Here is a 13,774-nt window from a genome sequence, read left to right on the forward strand (position 1 = left end):
TAACCGTATATCTCTATGAGGATCTAGATATGGAAATATACATGAAAGTTCCAAAAGGACTTCATTGACTAGTTCAAATATTTCTAGACCACAGAACACTATCATGATTAGATTGAGAATATCACTATATGGATTGAAAGAATCTAGGCAGATGTGGTATAACCGTCTGAGTGAATATTTGACAAGTCAAGGTTATGTGAACAACGAATTATGCCCATGCGTGTTCATAAAGAAGTCACATTTTGGATTTGCGATCGTTGCAGTTTATGTCGACGACATGAACCTCATCGAAATCCTGTAGAGCTTGAGAAAATTGCTGTTCACCTGAAATCAGAATTTGAGATGAAAGATCTTAGGAAAACTCGATATTGCCTTGGCCTGGAAATCGAGCATTGTTCGGATGGAATCCTAGTACATCAATGGAACAACACCCAGAAGGTGTTGCAACATTTTAATGAAAATACAGCGAAGCCTTTGAGTACACTTATGGTCGTTCAGACTCTAGATGCTAAACAAGATCCCTTCCATCCAAAAGAGGATGAGGAAGAGATTTTGGAACCCGAAGTTCCATACCTAAGTGCAATTGGGGCTTTATTGTACTTGGCTCAATGCACTAAACTCGACATCTCCTTCGCTGTTAATCTTTTGGCTAGATACAACAATGCGCCCACACACAGACACGGGAATGATGTTAAAGACATTTTCCGTTACCTCAAGGGTACGACGGATTTGGGCTTGTTCTATATCCACAAATCCTCGAGGGTTACCGCCCCCTTCGGTTCTCGGGTTGATTCTCACGTTGTTGGTTATGCAAATGCTAGATATCTATCTGACCCACATAGGGCACGTTCTCAAAAGGGCTATATCTTTACTGTTAGAGACACCGCTATATCTTGGAGGTCTACCAGTTGCAACTTATTCGAACCATGCTGAGATTCTCGCCCTGCATGAAGTATCATGTGAGTGCTTTTGGTTGAGAGTAATCATGGAACATATTTGAAACACTAGTGGTTTTACTTCCGTCATTGACCTTCCTACAACAATCTTTGAAGACAATGCAACATGTATCAAACAATTAAATGAGGGATACATCAAGGGAGATAACACCAAGCACAAAGTGCCAAACTTCTTTTATTCTCATCAGCAACAACAACATCAGAACATTGAAGTCAAGCAAATCTATTCCCAAGACAACCTAGCCGATCTCTTCACCAAGTCATTGTCTAAGTCTACTTTTCAAAAGCTCGTCCAAGGAATCGGTATGCGTAAATTATCTAAGTTGAATCACTTGTAGTTCTCTTATTTGGAAGTTATGTCTAACTTAGGGGGAGTATCCTGTAGCATACTCACTTGATCTTAATGTAGTCGTTTTCCCCACGATTAGGAGCAATTTTCCCACTGCGTTTTTGCTACCTAACGAGGTTTTAATGAGGCACCCATCCTGGGATGATCATACTCTGTTGAGTTCATTACTTTCATCATGTTTGGCGTTTGTTTTAGACATTATGCATACTTCTCACTTTTCTCCTTAGTCTATGAGTTTTCCCTTACCTTGAGTTTTACCATAGCAAGGTTTAATTTGTGAGTTTTTACTACCAATGCATACTTTCTTTAAATTTGAGACTCGCATTCGCTCGCTGTGCCGCCGACTTCAACAAATGTTCTACCTTATCTGCTGAAGATCTAATGCGATGTTTTGTTGAGTATTTACACACTCAAGGGGGAGTGTTGCAATCATATTTAGAATAAAGATGTGATTGTGTAAATCCTAGTGTGTCTAGGGATATCTTTGAATATTTTCTTTAGTAGTTAATATCCTATTAGAGTTGTAATCCTAAAGTGGTAAGGATTTAACATATCCTACTACTATAAATAAAAGCATAATGGGTGATATAACACACACCTCACAATTAAATCTCTCTTATTGCCGCCGGCCTCCCCCTCTCTATTTTCTTAAAATAATTCAGTTAAATAGACCTACAACACTTATATTCGTCCCTTCCTTTTAATTTTAGCTAGGCCCATACCGAAAGAAGAACAAGAAAAAGAAAGAAGAAACGATAAAGTTTAAAATGGCCCAGGTTATTCCTGCTCACGTAAGTCTTAAAAACGTTGTGCTGCTGAACCACCACAGTTGTACCAAACTTCTAAAAGCCCCTATTATTCACGTTCTCCTCCACCGCTTCAACGTCTTACTCCTCCTCCTCTTCTTCTGGTTAAGCCGAAGCCAGGCCGTGTAACGTTTTTTACTTTGAAGTTCGAAGCCAAAGGTAAACAATCCACTCTCCTTTCAAAACCTTGATTATCACTTTGCTTTTCATTTAATTTGTTACTTTTTTTTTTTTTTTTTTTCCACATAAATTTGTGATGTGACTTGTTTGGAAATCGGAAACTGGATGCAATTGGGATTTTCTAGGTTCTGAGTAAGATTCAGGAACACAGAAGTAATGGGGAGTGAGAAAGAGAGTGAAAATGGTGAGTTACCTGACCTGGAGAAGCAGCGGCTTGGTGGCGGTGGTGGCGGCGGAGATGAGACTAGCTTACTTCCCAATTTGACAACTGTGGATGTCGTTCCGCCCGTAGAACAGGTCGTCGTTTCGGGTGGGGCGTCCTCTGAAGTTCATGAACCGCCGACAGCCACCGCCGCGGTCAAATTTTCGGAGGAGGTTCCTTCTCCGAAAAAGGACCACTTGTCAAGGACTTCAAGCTCTCATGAACAATGCAGGCAAGTATAGAAAAATCGCTAGATTTTTTATTCGAATTTTATACTATTCTGGGTTGTAAATGAAATTCTTTGTACTGGGTTTGTTGTGCTTGTTCCTCAGAGTGTGTCAGCAGGAGAAAGATCAAGTTTTGATTGATCTCGGATGCCAATGTCGAAGCAGGCTTGCGAAATCCCACAGATCATGTACAGACACTTGGTTTCGCACCAGAGGAACAAATGAGAGATATTCCAGTAATTTACTCAATAATTCTGTTCGTGATTTATAAATTAGCTCACTTTCAAAGCCAGATTTTATAGAAAGATCTAATCTGTTTATGCAGAGGGGTAGCAGCAAATGTGCCACCTCCAGAGACTCAGCCAACTGTATGTACTCTGAACCTTTGGATGTAAAGGATAGCCTTATGTTAATTAAGCCATAACTTAATATATGTGTGCGTGGAATTGGCATACCCAATGCAATATTCTACCAGCCAAAAGTCATAATCTATAACTTCAAAGAATAGTATACTATAGAGACTAAGAACTTTAGATAGCCGATCGGCTTTTATGTTTGATACCGGACTTGTTTTCCATCTTTTTTCTTTTCTAACTTGGTGTGTAGCTTAGTCTGTCCTCGGATTTGAACTTTCAATTTCGTAGTATTTCCCGAGCCGAATTGTCTCAGGCATAGAATAGGATTGTTGTTTTGTATTGAGAATTATTATATCTGAGCATAGACTAATGGAATTGCCATTACCGTGTGTTGAGATAGTAGCATCTCTCTCCTTAGCCTGTCAAAATTTAACTATCAGCGTATTGGCATTAGCAGGCAAGCTACTGGGTTTGGAGAGTTGACTCATCCTACCGATCACAAAATCGCGACAGGGTAGGAAGACACTAATCAATCTACTAGAATATTAGTAACCTCGATGAATAATAACGTTGTTGATGCTGTGATTTCAAATGCACCGATCTTTGTTGCAGGGTTGTGTTAGCCCACTTTATGTGGCGTTTTCAATCCTTTAGGTGGTCTGATGTTGGACGTACTAATGTCCGTCACCCTCGGTGTATCTGCGCTGCCTTCTAACATTATTATAAGTACTTTTGTGCCTATTGATATGTAAAAAATCTCATTTATTTGAGAAATTAGTATATGCTTGTTGTTATTGTATAGGTATTATCGTGGTTCTTGGACTCGGAACTGCGCTGAGACTTGCCCTGGAATTCTTACACGAGTGGAGTTTGCGGAGAGCTGTGCAGAGGGTCGACGCAAGTCACACAAATGTGCCTCTTAGTTACCATCCTGCTTTGTAGGTAAAAGTTGCAAATAACAAGATAATGTACCAGTAGAAATTTACTTTATTGCGCGGATGGAGGAGTGTATACGTTCACTTTGTCTTGTTTTTATAGGGCACCCTTGCTGTTTACCTCAACCAAATGTACCATTTACTATTTTATTACTTGTCTATTTTTTTTTTTTCCTTTCTTTCTTTTTTTTTTTTTTTAATTTTATTTTATTTTATTTTATTAAGTTGTTATTTTATTATTTGAGCACGTTGTATAGAATTGCACATTCACATTATCTTAAAATGGAGAAATGTTAAGGCTCAGTTGATGACTGTGAGCCGCTAATGCATGTGAATCTTATAAAACATACTTCAACGGCTCCCATCATTTGAATGGGAAGACGATTGTCTATCATGATTCTATCTAACTTCAATTGAAGTTTTCATTAGAGCACTTCCACCGGGGGTGGGATAGGCCGGCACACAGTCAAAAAAATGGCCCGGCACCTAGGGAAGTCTCTCCAGCCCTCGGGATTGCCTGGCACCCAGCCCAAGCTGGTCTCCAGGCCAGCCCAAAATTGACAGACCTTGGGACCGGCCCATATGATGCTGTGGTGATGTCAGCGATGGATGGAGCGACGGAGGGAGAAGGCAAATGGCCTGAAAATGATGGCCCGAGTTCGACGGAAAATTTGAAAAAAAATGCACTGACAGCAAGTTTGCATCAACACAAAGGTTTCCAACACGATTTATATGTTAGAAACCATAAGAATAGGATTGAGAACTTACCCAGGTGAAATGCAAGAGATTTCACCGAGACTGGACCTTGAACTCGTCGGAGTTGTCCGTTTTCCTTTGTCGGAATCACATGCAGGGAATTAAGCCCTCAAATTAACCACAAAAATTGCAACACAACAGGATTTAAAGCTCAAGAACACAATACAGTGATAGAAACATCACTTGGGTTAGAGATTGAGAGCTCAAGCTCTCGGCTTCAATGGTGGAATCTCGCACCATTCACCGATGCCGCATGCAAGGCCATGGTTGGGCTCCTTGAGCTCCAGGGATTACAAAAATAATATTTTGTGTTTGATTTGTTGAAGGTTTGAAGAGGAATGAGAAGGAGAGCTCACGGGAGTGAGCTGGAAAAGAGAGAGAGGGAGAGAAAATAGAGAGAGAGAGAGAGGGAGAACCGGTTGGGAATTAGGAAGAATACAGGTTAGTGGAAATATGACTTTATCTTTTTTTTTTTATAATAGAATTATTATTTTATTATTTTATAATAAATAATAATAATATTTTAATAAAATTGACTAGGCTATTTTTTTTAGGGATGAAGATGTTCTTGGCCTATTACTATTCATTGAAGTCTATCACTGTTCACTGAGTGGATAAATGCGCTGGGTGCTGGCGCAAAGTCTTTAGGGGTGGAATTGCTCTTAGTGATATGCCATTATTTGTTGCACGTTTTTGGATGATTGTGAGTTGATAATGTACGTGAATTCTTCAATACATCAATGGTTTAGAATCACGAATGATTATATCAACAACTCACAATCGTCAACTGCTGATGTGTGTTTACTTAACGGGGTGAAAGAGTACTGGCCGACCCAGGACGTGGGAAGCCGTGGGAATATCGTTGGGGTTCAAACGATTCTTTGCTATTGTCGTACAAACCCGAGAGATTTTTCAGTGTAACTGGTACACGATGTGGTACACCATATGTCATTATACAAATAGTGAGATATATGTGTTAAAAAATTAATAACTTTAAAAATAAAAATTTCCACAATTTTTATAAAAATACGTAATGTATCATTCGTATTCTAATCAGAATAAAAAAATTATTGTACAAACCCTACTAACACATAAGGTATAATTATGTGGCGCAGCGCGGAGAATATAGCTTTTCATTAAAGGCAGCAACAAGTGCCGGCATTTTTATTTGGGACCAGGATTTTTTTTCTCGGGCTTTTCTGCAAATGTCCCAAGTGTTGGCGTTAGAGTTCGTAATTCTACTTTGGAGTGTGATATCCACCCATCTCATTTTACTTCTCACATATTTTTTTAATTTTCAGTTGTCAGATCGGATGAATTGAAGAATATCAACGGATAGAAATTATTAAAGAGTGTGTGAAAAATAAAATAAGAAGTGTAGATAGCATATCTCTTTTATTTTTATTTTTTTACCGAAGACTGCGGTAAAATAATTGGCAAACGGAAGTCTGTTTTTTCTATCAATAATTTATATAGGCTAATATAACGGAAATTAATTGTAACAGTCAGTTAATTGACAGAATAGCTCCTAGAAAGGAAGTATTTTTCGTCTGCGTTTGGCCTATTTTAGCTTGTAATGCTAGAAGAATGATGTACTAGAGTTCATAAGATGGTTCTCCCGCTCAGGCCCAAGGGGAATAACGTTCACGCTAATGTAAGATGGAAAAATAAACTCTGGGAGTTTTATTTTTAAACAATGATATTCACGGTGGGAATACCACAAGCTACACAATAACTAGTCATAAGTAGTTATCGAACTTGTCATTCATGAGAGCCAAACTTGAGACATCTTTATTACAAACGAAGAAGAATGTTACCATATTGTAGTGCTAGTAACAATAATCTATGACTTCTAAGCCCTGGTTTGATACTGATATGCTTCTGAAAAAAAATAGATATCAAAAAAAGCTGGGAGCTTTTTTATGTTTGGTAAACATTCAACTTCAGTTTTTTTTTTTTCACAGTTTTTGGTGAAAAAAGCCAAAAACACAAAGATGCAAAACCCAGTTTTGAAAAATCGGCTTTTTTTGCTTGCCCAACCTTTGCGCAAACCGATTTCGCAAGAGGTGCTAAGGAATTTAATGAAATTTCCAATACCCAAAATGGCCTTTAGCAATTAAATAAATTATACATTATACCCATTGACTTCGTCGCCAACCCTACCGCGTCTCTCTTCCGTACCCTCTGATTTTAAGCTTCTTCGAATTTCTGGGACAGGAACGGCGGAAGGTTCGTCGAATTTCTGGGTTTTGTCGAAATTCAAGGCTTTTTCGTCGGATTTCTGGGCTTTGTCAAAATTTGGGTTGCACAAAGAATGCTAGATTTGCACCTTTTGCTTGACACGCAAAATCTCAATGGGGAAAGCCTCGACGCCTTCGTCGCTAACACCAACGGTGAGTCCTGAAATCGAAGTTCATCCATCTTCCATGAATTGGTTGATGCGACCCAACCTTCCTTTCCCCACGACCTAGCCTTCCTTAGGATTAGGCAGAGAGTGACAGAGAGAGAAGGGGGAGAGAGGGAGTTAGCGACGGAAGATAGAATATATAAAGGTTCTGCAAAAATAAAATAGGAAAAAGGTAAAGAAGAAACGACTCTTCGAGAAAAGAATAGAAGAAAAAAAGGGAAGTGTTATTGCAGTTCAAAAATCTCATTTTACGCTCTTAACAAGTATTTTTTTGTTTCCTAATATAGAAAGTTTGGAATATAAAATGAGATTTTTGGAGTGCTAATAACAATTCCCTAAAAAAATTATAAATATCTTCATAAAAAAAGGTAAAAGTACATTCTTCGAAGCTCACAATAGTTTATATAAATCTTATAAATGTCATAATAAAAGAAAAGATAAAAAAATTATTATATAATATTCAACATCATATCTGTTTTTAATCATTTTACACAGTCGCATCGGTTTTACATAAAAATTTACCAAACACTTTAATATTGCTTTATTTGCTAAAAACACTTTTACAAAAAAGTTTACCAAACACAGACTACTTTATTTCACAGCTGTTTATTCTTGCAGCACAGCAAAAGCAGTTTTTTTTTAAAGCACATCAATATCAAACCAGCCCTAATTCAAATGGTAATAATTCGACTTCTCGGAACAATTTTAAAAACTCTAGTATGTAAGACAAAATGGAGAAGGAAACCATGTGACATGTCTTACTTGCCATGCTTGCTTGCTTTTTTTGGTGATCACTTCAAGTACTTTTTTTAGTTTGCTTTTTAAGCACACAAAACATGTTCATAGTACAACGCCAAAGTAATCAGTTTACATAAGGGTTCGTTTAGAAAGTACTTTTTGATAACTAAAAACATTTTTAGGTTCCAAAAGTACTTGAAGTGCTTCTTTCAAGAAACATCAATTATGTGATTCTTGAAGGAAGCACTTTAAGTGCTTTTTGAAGATTAATTTGCATTTTTACTTACAATTGATTTAAAAAATATTACTATTTTAGGTACAATTTTAAAAAAAGGGTACAAAATCAAAAGTCAAAAGTAAAAAAACAGTACAGAATAATTCATAGAGTAATGTTATTCATAACATGTTTTTATACTATATTTCTATACCAGCTTAGGTGGTATCTGATGTGGACAACCATCTCATTTGAAAAATTTGCAAAACCCAAGGAAATGAAGGAGAAAGACTATGTATTTCACAATCATCATTTAATTAACTAGTTTTTCTTAATTATTAGTTTATTAAGTAATGAACTAAATTTAAAAATATGATTAATTCAAATGATATGACGATCCACATCAAATGTCATATAAAGTAGTATGAAAATATGGTACAAAAATATAATATGAATAGCAAGAGACGAGCCGACACATGGCGCCTCCTTTCTCTGCCACTTAAGCAGCGGGGTCAAACAACAAAGATCCTCTACGACGCATGCACGTACAAACCGCTCCCAGTCAGAACCCGGAGGCGTCTGGTCAACTCAGTCCACCAATCCGGAGCTTAGTAAATCGACATAAAAGCGAGTGAGTGACAGAGGAGAAAGCACAAAATTTCCGAACATAATTTATTCGACTTTACTCTAAACAAACAGCGGGGTTCGGGAGTAATTTAATTTTTCTGCGAGCTAGGGTTTTGAAAAGTTGGGAAAGTTGAGGAAGATCAGTGATAGGAGATATATGGCGGAGCTGTCGACGGAATCGCTGCCGTTGGGGTTTCGGTTCAGGCCGACGGACGAGGAGCTCATCAACCACTTCCTCCGGCTGAAGATCAACGGCCGAGATTCCGAGGTCCAAGTGATCCCGGAAATCGATGTCTGCAGATGGGAGCCCTGGGATTTGCCAAGTAATTGTTTTTTCCTCTGTCTCCCTCTGTCTCCCTCTCTCTCTTCCCCTCTCTCCATTTTTTGGGGTTTGAATTTATAGTCGTTGTTTGTTTATTTCTGAATAAGAATATTTGGTTGGCTGGATTGAGAATTTTTCCTTTATTCCATACATCACCAATGAATAAATCCTCCTTATTTTTATGTGGATTCCTTGCGTAATTCCACTGTAATTGTGATAATTATAAATAATAATTCAATCTTTTAATTACCCACCTCGGATATTGTTGTAAGGTTGAAGCTTTTAGCTGTAAGTAGTGCATATTTAATCTGCCTGAGCTGAGCTATGAATGGTAATTTTAAACAATATTACGAAATTTGGATTAACCAACTCGAATATAGTAGTAAAGCTTGAAGCTTGAAGCTTGTAGCCTGTAGCTGTCCATAGTGTCAATTGCGTTGTGCTTGCGCAGAACTATCGGTGATAAAGTCAGATGATCAAGAGTGGTTCTTCTTCTGCCCCCGCGATAGGAAGTACCCAAATGGCCATCGGTCCAATAGAGCAACTGATGCTGGATACTGGAAGGCTACGGGGAAGGACCGGACCATCAAGTCCCGCCAGTGCAAGTTTGCCACTAACAGCAATGGCCAAGTTGGGATGAAGAAGACCTTGGTTTTCTACAGAGGCCGTGCGCCCAAGGGCGAGCGTACCAGCTGGATCATGCACGAGTATCGTGCTACTCGGAAGGAACTCGATGGCACTGCTCCCGGCCAGGTACTCCCTCTGCTTAATGCTTTGCCTTATTCACCCCTTCTCATATATATACTTCGAGATGATGCACATTTTGAAACTTACCTGTCCTGGAACTGATAAATAAATCCGTACTTGTTCTGAATAATGACTCTCTGATACAGGGTGCCTTTGTTCTCTGTCGCTTGTTCCATAAACCAGAAGAGAAGGCTGATGAACCAAAGTATGACGAAGTTGAACAAACTGGTCTATCTCCTACCACAACTAAGTCTTCTCCTGATGAGTCCTCAGATATAGTTCAGGAAACAGCTACATCAGAGATGCAAGGTGAAAAGCAGTCGGAAGGTATCATGAGGTGGTTGACTGATAAGTCTGACAAAGTGACTCCTGATGCTTTTTGTCAGCTACCTGTTAACAGTTTTATGGCCTCTGATATGGAAGATCATGGAGCAGTAGAAACAGGAATACAGGTAAGATGTCCATGATATGTTTTGTTTTTGTCACATTTCAGTATTGTACTCCTAAATTTATACAAAAGTTTACAAATATTAACAACTAGTGACGAAACATGGTTCTCAACTGTAGGGCCATCTGACAATGGAAGAAAATCTGGCGTTCTATGAGTCTTTGGGCGGCCCGGTTGATTGCAAAGTCTTCTCGCTGTCACATTCGCAGACTAATGCAGAGCTGGAACATTATGTGGGTTCACCTTTTACCAGTGACTTTGGCAATTATGATAATGTATTGCATTTTCAGGATGGCACATGTGAACGGGATGTATCCCCCAAGGAGTTGTTTGATGAGTTCAGCAATAGCCATTATGAGAGCTCCTATGAGGAGTCAACTAGTCAGAAGAACTTGGTCGTTGGAAATGAGACTTATCTATCTGGTCATGCATGCACCACGCCACCAGGAAACTCATGTTTCAATGGTGTATGGGGTAACACAGACACCAAAATCGCCCAGGTATGGGTAAAATAAATAATTTCTTGCTTCTTGTAACCCCAATTTTGGTACTTCTTGGTTGTTTTCCTGTCTAGCATGCTTAGTGTACTTCATGAAATTGAAATTCTAGAATTAATCTTTTGAAAATAATTCGTAGTATATTTAGAAATGAGGTCTAACTGTAACCTTTTGCTTTGTCCTTGTGCACCAGAATGATTTGCAAAGGAGAGCATCTGGCTTGTACAATGAGCAATTTGGCTCCGAGGTTCTGCAGAACACCTCATTTGATTATTGGCAAGCTAAAGCTCAAGCATCATTTGATGACCGAAAACCTAGAATGGGAAATATGACAGACATTTATTTATCTCAATGCTCATTTGCTGAGCAGTTTCCTGTGAATTCAGTCAATGATGTGTCCAATAGTTTGGATGGATCTACCAGTTGGAAGAATCTTGATAACCACAGCGGTGATGATGTTCGTGGAACTGGAATCAAGATTAGGGATCGACATCCTCAACTACAACCAAATATAGATAACTTTGTAGATCAGGGCTCTGCTGCAAGAAGACTTCATTTATTAGTTGACCGTTCAGTTGGGTCAATTACCAATGGCAATGAGAGCGAGGAAAACTACAGCAGGGAAGAAGATGAAGTCCAATCAATTATTACAGAGGTAAGGGTGTCCTTGTGAAGCTAACTTAATAATTCTTGTCGAATGCATTTATCTAATTTTACACCGACTGTTTCATGCAGACTAGAGAGGATATACAGCAGAGTCCTACTTCTGATGAACAGGAGGAAGAGCATGCGATATTCAGCAACAAAGAAGAATGGTCCAGTACGAATAATTCTATTAACCATGGCTTTGATCCTGATGGTAGAAGTAGAATCAAGATTAGGCCTCACCAGCCTCAACAACAACCAAATTCAGACAGTTCTGTAACTCAGGACACTGCTCATAGAAGAATCCGTTTGCAGATGAATATTTCATCCGGGCCCGTTGCCAATAGTAACGTGAGAGAGACAGATTACGGGGCAGAAGATGAAGTAGAATCTGCTAATACTGAGGTAAGGGTCCTTGGGACACTACCTTAATATCTCTGTTGTTGCTTCTTATGCATTTTCAAACTTTAACTCTATTTGTTCCATACAGGCTAGAGAAGCTATACAGCAGAGTCTGACCTCTGATGAACATGAGAAAGAGCATGCGGAAATCAACGATAAGGAAGACTTGGCCACTATGAAGAATTCCGTCAACTATGATTCCAATGTTGTAGGTAGATCCGGAATCAAGATGAAGGCCCCCAAGCCTCAACAACCATTAAGTTCAGGTGATTCTGCAACTCAGGCCCCTGGTTCTAGAAGAATCCGTTTGCAGATGAGTACTTCACCTCGGTCAGTTGTTGATAGCAATGTGAGAGCTACAACCCCTGCTGAAGAAGATAATGTGCAGTCAACTATTTATGAGGTAAAGATGATTAACGAAGCCAACATAAGCATTGTATATACATCTGTTTGGTGTTCCCATAAAATTCTAAACGAGCAATATTGTCTCCTTACAGGTCAAAGAAGCCACGAAGAAGATTTCTAATTTCGATGAGCAGGAAGCAGAGTCCCGTCTTTTGAAGTCAGACATGGGCAGGAAAATTAGCGATGGCTCACCAACAGAACTGGTTGATGAGAAGAGGGCTGCTGAAGAAGCCCCAAGAAAGTTGAGGTTAAGGACGGGAAGGGACGGTGCATCACCCAGCAGCCATATGGGGCTGTCAGTGTCTTCGAAGGAACTGCCCAAACACCACGGCCCGAGTCCTACATTTGTTATTTTGGTTGGTATTCCTTTAGCCGTAACCCTGTTCATAGCATTTAGTGGGATTTGGATGACATTTAGATCTTGACGTTGCACGGAGGAAGCCATAGATGATAGGCATAGGCGCTTCATTCCACGATGTGTTTCAGTTGAAACGGGTTATTAGGCTTGTAAATTGCGTTCTCATATGAGCGTGCGGATGTAACCTTAGATGAGATAAATAATGACAGTTTGTAGTTTGATTTAGTCTGTGTTTCCATACAACTCTGTTTTTCTAGAGTTTAGTTGTCTTTGTTTTCAATGGAAACATAACGTATGGGAAAATTAGGCTCCTCCTCTTGCAAGTAGCCCCTCCTACTTACCCACCAATATCAGTTTGACAGTGGCAGAAATTTTTTCATGTTTTTAATATGTTATGTTTGCACATGTCTAATTGTGATTTAATAAAGTAGAAAATACTATTCGTTTCCGAGAAACGTGCCAAGCTGTGACCTAACTTATATTAGTGAAGATGTACGGTGTTGTTCGTTGCTTACTTCACAAACACGGTGAAGTGCTTGGGACAATCGTCTACATGGCCGCGAGTGACTCAACCATTGATGCAGTGAGGCCACATTCGCAAATGGCTGAGTCATCTGATCACAAATGAGGAGTCGTTTACAGTGACGGACCCAATGTTGAAGATCAAGTTCTTTTACACACAAATAAATGTGAAGCGTATAATTTCAGCTTATTCACAAAAACATTTTGTTGAATAATTATGAGCTTCTTGTTGTCAATCAAACTATATTACGTACATATCATCAATTAGCAACATTTGCCGAAGCACTTTGATAAGTTATGTCAAGAGCCTTTGTCAAGTGATGCCTAAATATACCTAGTAGACTAATCAATCACTTGATCGACACAAAAGAAATTTGTAACAAACATTCAAATGTTCCTGAAGAACCTTCACATTTATTTCTTAACTTTCAGTTGATTCCAGTATCACCTTAGTCTCAACGTACATTAGTTCATAATTGCTTACAGGCGCCATGTAAGTGACTTATTAAAGCAATGTCTGTAACTGACATAACATTAAGTTATTGTGAACTTTTGTTTAGTAATATAATGATATAAAATTCTATCTGCATAACATTATATTATTAACTTTGCACATTATAACAGTGAATTCATGTGTGCAAATTGCAAGGCGTGGCAAGAGGACACGTAAGAGCA

The 13,774-nt window shown here is 38.8% G+C and overlaps 1 protein-coding gene and 1 non-coding gene across 2 annotated transcripts; both read left to right on the forward strand.

The window, feature by feature from the left end:
* Positions 1-2,092: 2,092 nt before the first annotated feature.
* On the forward strand, positions 2,093-4,161 carry LOC137713997 (uncharacterized). The gene is made up of 7 exons (XR_015955573.1): positions 2,093-2,270; positions 2,417-2,725; positions 2,826-2,956; positions 3,027-3,088; positions 3,534-3,590; positions 3,689-3,802; positions 3,879-4,161. It is a non-coding gene; the product is annotated as an uncharacterized LOC137713997 (transcript).
* A 4,497-nt stretch (positions 4,162-8,658) lies between these two features.
* LOC137712805 (NAC domain-containing protein 14) lies at positions 8,659-12,802 on the forward strand. The gene is made up of 8 exons (XM_068451971.2): positions 8,659-9,076; positions 9,527-9,828; positions 9,969-10,274; positions 10,390-10,770; positions 10,961-11,422; positions 11,503-11,817; positions 11,903-12,217; positions 12,312-12,802. Exons 1-8 carry the CDS (start codon positions 8,911-8,913, stop codon positions 12,642-12,644), a joined length of 2,580 nt encoding a protein of 859 aa, XP_068308072.2. The 5' UTR covers positions 8,659-8,910; the 3' UTR covers positions 12,645-12,802.
* The last annotated feature ends 972 nt before the right edge of the window (positions 12,803-13,774 follow it).

This window comes from Pyrus communis, chromosome 14 (assembly GCF_041283825.1).
Source record: "Pyrus communis isolate YQ-2024b chromosome 14, ASM4128382v1, whole genome shotgun sequence".
In the NCBI taxonomy this organism is placed as follows: Eukaryota; Viridiplantae; Streptophyta; class Magnoliopsida; order Rosales; family Rosaceae; genus Pyrus; species Pyrus communis.

Coding starts and splice junctions, on each gene's coding strand:
- LOC137712805 (XM_068451971.2), top strand. CDS start 8,911: ATGGCGGAGCTGTCGACGGAATCGCTGCCGTTGGGGTTTCGGTTCAGG. Junction 9,077..9,526: donor GGAGCCCTGGGATTTGCCAA/GTAATTGTTTTT, acceptor GTGCTTGCGCAG/AACTATCGGTGATAAAGTCA. Junction 12,218..12,311: donor TGCAGTCAACTATTTATGAG/GTAAAGATGATT, acceptor GTCTCCTTACAG/GTCAAAGAAGCCACGAAGAA.